The 7133-nt window shown below is 41.0% G+C and overlaps 1 protein-coding gene across 1 annotated transcript in view; it reads left to right on the top strand.

Annotated features, from left to right (window-relative positions):
• The first annotated feature begins 226 nt into the window (after positions 1-226).
• Positions 227-7133, top strand: part of LOC109933299 (V-set and transmembrane domain-containing protein 5) — a 36599-nt gene continuing 29692 nt past the window's right edge. The window contains exon 1 of the mRNA XM_048598180.1: positions 227-399. Within this exon, the coding sequence (XP_048454137.1) occupies positions 324-399 (76 nt within the window). The 5' untranslated portion in view covers positions 227-323. The remainder of the gene's footprint in view (positions 400-7133) is intronic.

The raw sequence follows: 7133 nt of genomic DNA, 5'->3' as shown, positions 1-7133 counted from the left end.
TAATGAAAAACAATTGCGGCATAAGTACTAAAACTGAATTTAATTGTCCCAGTTACAAACTGCAGAGTCATACAGACACATAGGTTTCTACTGAACAATAGACGTTGCATTTCTCAATATGTACACATTGGAGAATGACCCACAAAGCACTTTCTTAATAATAATAACATTTCTTGTATCAGGCTAGATGCCAACTTGTATGTAAATGAAAAACAAACCAGTTCGTCCAGAGCACTTGAAGTACAAAGTTCGTTAAAACAGGCTTAAACGGAGGCTGAAAGAACACACGCGCTGGAATAATCCATTTTCTAAAAGATGGTTAAATGCTTCTAATGAGGACTAGGAGCTGGAATAACAACAGTTTTTTAATCTTGTGTTTAACAGGATTGTATTTGCACAGTAAGTAACTAAATTTTTTTTTTCATTTTGAACAAGGACTGTTTATCATTTAAAAGGACAGCCAAACAGCCTAAGGGCAAGGAACTATGTACAATAAAAACCAACTGTTTGAGAAAGTCAGCAGGTCTAGCAGCATCTGTGGAGTCAGAAACAGTGTTAATGATTCAAGTCTGATATGACTTCTTCAGGACAAAAAGTTTCAAAGAGGAATCCTATTGTGTCTGTCTCCACAGTTATGCTACACCTGCTGAGTTTATCCAGCATTATTTTATTTTCAGATCTCCAGCATCTTCAGTATTTTATTTTAATAGATCTTTTATAATGTTAGCCAATGCGGGAGGTAAGTAGTTGTGCTGATTTCCAGTTGAGAAAGAATGAAGTCAAAGAGAGATCAGAGAGAGGTGGGAAGATTTGAATTTTTGCTTAAAATAAACAAGGGGAAGAAGTGGTATCTGGATTGAAGTTCTCTATCTTGGGAACATAGAAATTTGAGTTTCCCATGCTTGCTAGACAGGAGGATGGGAGGGGCATATTGATCAAACCCATTTCTGAAGAAGGGTCCCGACCCGAAACATCAACTTTCCTGCTCCTCTGATGCTGCCTGATCTGCTGTGTTCCTCCAGCTCCAAACTATGTTATCTCTTGTTCAAATTTAACTTGTTTATTCCTGTTTAGAGAGCAGATTTACCGGAGGAAATTAAAGCTAAGTTGAGTTTAAAGTGGTGCAGTCAGATTAAATGATTGATCACTAAGCTGAAGCAAAATATTATAGATGCTGGAATTCTGAAATAACAACAGAAAATGCTGGAAATTCTCAGCAGGTGGGGCACCACCTGTGGGAAAAGAAATCGTCCTAATGGTTGGAACTTTCCTGATATGCCATGGATCCACAGCTGGGACCAAATTTGGGTCCTGAGCCCACAGATGTGTACAGTGGGATTGTGGTGGGTTTTTTTCTACCTCTACTAAGCAGTTAACAGGCAACTGCAGGGACCACTAGCTAACTGGGGACAACAGCCCTCCTCTCAGAGCTGCCAGTCCAAACAAAGGCAGAGGTAGCTCAACAGTCTCGGTGTTATCACTGGTATTGGAGGATGCTGCTGAGACTGCAGAGAGAAACAGAAGCCACCTCCATGTCTAGCAGCCTGTGAAGGCTGACAAAGAGGTTGTTAAAATACACCAGGTTAGGTAGGCAGGCCCAGCAATCAGGGACGTCAACTCTCCAGTTCAGCCTTAGCAGCACAAGAGACAGTATCACTATGGAGGAGTCTCTATGAAACATGGAGCCTCTGGAAGTCTGCCATACTTGAGATGCCACCAGGATGCTGCCTCAACTTACCTGGCAGTTTCCCATGTTTGGATTATGGTGCATTCTGTCACTTGGAAAATGGCCATTGCCTTCTTGGGAATATTCATTAGTAATGGGATAGCAACTGCAGAAGCAATCTTCCCACCAACAGCTTCCAATGCCATTTCACCAGAGTCTACAGGGCTGAAAAAAATCTCAGCCAAAATTTCAGGTTGATATCTTTTTGTCTAATTGCATGTCAGATATGCTCATACTCAATATGTACTCTATGATATTCCATCTTTATACAACTAATATCTACAGCAGTGCAGAAATATCTTTTTGAAAGAGCCAAAACATACCTGGTTCCTTAGCTTCATTAAATGAGAGTTTAAACTATGACAGGGATCATGCATTACACTTGGGAAAGTAAAGAACAATTATCAATCTAAAGCAAAATGTCATCATAAATTTGCACATACTTCACACGGTGATGAAACAAAAGGTAGCCATCTGCTGCACCATTTCCCAAAGCATGCAGCAAATGGTGGGGTTAAAATTGAATCAGAGATAGTAGGAACTGCAGATGCTGGAGAATCCAAGACAACAAGGTGCAGAGCTGGATGAACACAGCAGGCCAAGCAGCATCATAGGAGCAGAAAGGCTGACGTTTCGGGCCTAGACCTTTTTTTCAAAGTTACCAACCTGTTTCAGCAGTGGATACTTGGGTATATGCCTTAGCAAATGCACATTAATTTCATCCTTGAATATTCATTTTAAATAGCTTGCACTCTGTTTTAAAGTAGTATTGTGTCATTCGACAGTGATTGCAAGGTCTTTTGAATGCTGCAGCTAAGCCAATTAGAGCAAAAAGCATGAACATAAAGAAACCAGTGAAAGATTTAACAATTTAAAACTTTTTCCAATAGTGTGGATACAAGTACAGATTAAATTCTAGTAATCCTGAAGTGAGTGGCTCGTCACTGCACTCGCTAAAGCCTGTCCACTAAAGGCAAAAGATTACTGGACAATAAAACTCTGATCTCTTCACTTCAACATGTTAGATCATTGAATCACCATATAAAGGTCGTAATGGTTCACCAATTAAAATTACTTCATCTAATGTAATTATTTAAGCCATTATTAAAAACACTTACTTTTCAGCAGCAATTATTCTGCCAGTATAAATTTACCCAAAAACATTTTGAAATTGTTGACTCTAATGTCAGATCACTTTCCAAGTAGAATTCAAAAGTAACCCTATGTGTTCATTTAAAAGCAGCTTCTTCCTTATGTTTAAAATATGACAACTTCATAATCCTTTGAATTATATATCAATTCCATAAAATTGGTGGACAAAGCTTCTGCACACACCTCCTTCTTCTCCAGGGGTCATATTGTAGAACATCAGTGATCATAGATCTCCAGCTTTCACAGTTTTTAATAACAGTCAATATCTTAGTATTGTTCTAAAATCTTTATATGTTCTGTTTCTTAAAATGTTGGTATATTTCTTTTTTCCCTCCCTATTGTTTTGCCAGCCTCATGTTCTAGTTTTTCATCTCCTAAGTACACATCCAAGGAATTGGTGTAGTCTTTTAGTAATAACTGTAAAGTTCTTCTGGTATGCCTCACCTTTTCTCAGCTGTCCTGTTAATTCTCATGTCACAGAAAACACATCTCTGTAGGTTTTATCTTCCACTGTCTTCCATATTGTCATGAAATTGCACAAGCTAGAATATAGGAACAGATTATAATGTGATCGACCTTCTGATGTACACAACACACAGACTTCTTACTGCCTGCTAATTTAAATGATAGTAGTTTGCAGCCAGGGTTCAACCTGTGCAAATCATAACAGGCTAAAAATTAAAGCCAGCCTGCACTACTCAAAGCCAATCTATATCTTTCAAAGGGGAGATGCAATGTGTCTCTGGAGCAGGTTCTGGAAGTTGTTCGTAAACTGATTTTGACATGGGAATATCAAATGAAAGGCACATTGTGACAATGAGCAGGTGCCAAGATTTTCCAATACTGCACTGGATGCAGAGAAGGAAAGATGTAAACATATCCATAGATGGTCACCAGACCCTCCAACCAAGCTTTGCAAAAGCAATTTGACCAGGCAGTTATGATGGTCAATGCTAGGAGTCTAGCCCTGAGGACCTAGATGCAATGTTGCAAAATGTTCGACGATTTTGTATGATGGTCAAGGCCTGTTAATATATCTTCAAATGCCTCATCCTGTCAACTGCTAATCTCTCACACTATTCAAAGCACATTTCCATCACTCACCAACTGACAATCTCTATTAATCACAATTCCTATCAAACATAGCTTTACCTCACCTTCATGCACTTAGCACTAGTAGAAGCCTTAAACCCATGTTTTATAGCTTGCACACACTGGCAGCTTTTGAACCATGGCCACCACATCACATAAGCATATCACACAACCTTCACTATCACACCTTTAATAGGGCAATTTAACATATGACCTGGAGTGGCAGAAGCAAACTGGCAGGGGACAGGTATGGCTGCAGGGAGCTTTCACAATGCATACATCCTTACCACATCATAGGTGCTGCAAGTGTTTGCTCCACCTCATCAGCTACAAAGTTGGTTTCTTGGGTGACAGGTGATATGCACGGAGACCCAACACAGTACACAATGTGCAAAGTGCAGTTGAGGACAGCTACAGCGCTGCCCATCCCTTAACAATAGCAACAATAGAGTATACTAGGGAACTGCTCAAGATGAGGTTCTGTTGCCTGGAAATCTCAAATGGAGCATTTCAGTACTCGCCAAAACTAATGTCCAGATTCATTGTGATCCGTTGTGTACTGCATAACCTTGCTTAGCATTGGGGTGAGGAATTTGCAGGGAGGGAGATAAAGGAGACAGATATCTCCTCTGAGAAGGTGGAAGGGTAAGAAAATGCTGCTAATAAAGGAATGAATCCTTTGGATGCAGCAACAAATGCCAGGCCTCAGTTTAATATGACTAACAGGCCCATGACATTATCACTACCAGATTTGAGGATTAGTGAAGTACCACAATATCTCCAAGCCATTAAGAGTTATCAACCTATTTTGGCTGAGACCTGGCTTTCCCTAATGAGCATTGTGATTTTTGGTTCATTGCATTGTTCTCTTGTTCTCATGACTGCATTATATTTTACAATTCCCCCTTAATAATGTAGATAAGTGATCCTGTGTGTGGGCCAATTTGAAACAATACATATCTTACTTGCGTTAAATGTCCTTCTCAGACAACATTGTGATATCTGTGCCTGCTAGGATGCGAAACTACCCGCACAACACTTCATATTCCCATATCTTGAACACCTGGAAGGAAAATTGCTGCAGACTACATCCCAGAGTTCTGAAGCAGATAGCTGAGGAGATTGTAGATACCTTTCAGGAATCACTGGAGTCAGGGAGGGTCCAAAAAAACTGGAAAATTGCTAATGTAAATGTGTATAAGAAGGGAGAGAGGACAACACAGGAAATTATAGGCCAATTATCCTGGTCTTGGTTCTTAGTAAGATTTTACAATCCATTATTAAGGATAAAATTGTGGATTATTTGGAAGTGCATTGTAAAATAGGATTGAGTCAGCATGGCTTCATCAAGGGGAGGCCATATTTTTACAAATATGTTAGAATTCATCAAGGAGTTAACAAGCAAGTTAGACAAAGGAGAGTCAGTAGACATGATCTATTTGGATTTCTGGAAGGCCTTTGACAAGATGCTGCACAGGAGGCTGCTAAATTAAATAAGTTCCCATGGTGTTAGAGTCAAGGTTTTGGCATGGATAGAGAATTGACTAACTTTTTTTTCTTTATTCATTCATGGGATGAGGGCATCACTGGCTGGGCAGCATTTATTGCCCATCTCTAATTGCCCAGAGGGCAGTTCAGAGTCACCCACATTGCTGTGGGTCTGGAGTCACATGTAGGCCAGACCAGGTAAGGGTGGCAGTTTCCTTCCCTAAAGGACATTAGTGAACTGGATGGGTTTTTCCAACAATTGTCAATGGATTCATGCTCATTGTTTGACTCTTAATTCCAGATTTTTTTTAATAGAATTCAAATTCCACCATCTGCCATGGCGGGATTCATACCCAGGTCGCCAGAACATTATCTGGGTCTCTGGGTTAACACTCTAGCGATAATACCACTAGGTCATCACCTCCCCTTCACCCATCAGAAGGTGGAAGGATAAAGGGGTCTTTTTCAGGATGGCAGCTTGTGACCACTGAAGTTTTGCAAGGGTTAGTGTTGGGTCTACAAATATTCATCTCTTTTTTAATGGTCTGGATGAAGGAACTGAGGGCATTGTTGCTAAGTTTGCAGATGACACAAAGATAGGTGGAGAGACAGGTAGTGATGAGGAAATGGGTAGGCGTAGAAGGAGTAGGACAATCTAGGAGAGTGGGCAAAGAAGTAGCAGATGGAATACAATGTGGGAAAGTGTGAGGTTAGGCATTTGCTAGGAAGAATAGAGGCATAGAATATTTTCTAAATGGGCAAAGGCTTCAGAAATCTGAAGCACAAAGGGAATTGGGAGCCCTAGTCCAGGATTCACTTAAGGTTAACATGCAGGTTCAGTTGGTAGTTAGGAAGGCAAAGACAACATTAACATTCATTTCAAGGGAACTGGAATATAAGAGCAGAGAGGTACTGCTGTGGCTATGTAAGGCACTAGTCAGACCACATTTAGAACATTGTCAGCAGTTTTGGGCCCATATCTAAGGAACGATGTGCTAGCGTTGGAGAGGGTCCAGAGGAGGTTTACAAGAACGATCCTGGGGATGAAAGACTGAGGAGTTGGTGTAGGGAAGAAGGATTCATATTTTTGGATCATTGGAATCTCTTCTGTGGTAGAGGTGACCTGTATAAGAAGGATGGATTGCACCTGAAATGAAAGGGGACAGGCGGGCAGATTTCCTAGAGCTGCTCGGGAGGATTTAAATTAGTAAGGGGATAACCAGGCAGATTGTGAGCAAAGAGATGCAGTCGGGAAAATGAGTGAGTCAAACAGTCAGGGCAGGCAGGAACAAAGCAGAGAACGAGGTAGGACTGATAAATTAAACTGCAATTATTTCAAAGTGAGAGGCCAGACAAATTAGGTAGATGAATTCAGGGCATGGTTGGGAACATGGGACTGGAATATCATAGCGATTACAGAAACGTTGCTCAGGGATTGACAGGACTGGCATCTTAATGTCGAATCAGAGATAGTAGGAACTGCAGATGCTGGAGAATCCGAGACAACAAGGTGCAGGGCTGGATGAACACAGCAGGCCAAGCAGCATCATAGGAGCAGAGAGGCTGACGTTTCGGGCCTAGACCCTTCATCAGAAAAGGGGGAGGGGAAGGGGGTTTTGAAATAAATGGGGAGAGAGTGGGAGGCGGATAGAAGAGGGATAGAGGAGAGGATAGG

Source organism: Rhincodon typus, chromosome 6, assembly GCF_021869965.1.
Source record: "Rhincodon typus isolate 14 chromosome 6, sRhiTyp1.1, whole genome shotgun sequence".
Taxonomy (NCBI): Eukaryota; Metazoa; Chordata; class Chondrichthyes; order Orectolobiformes; family Rhincodontidae; genus Rhincodon; species Rhincodon typus.
This window is presented reverse-complemented; position numbering and strand designations above follow the sequence as displayed.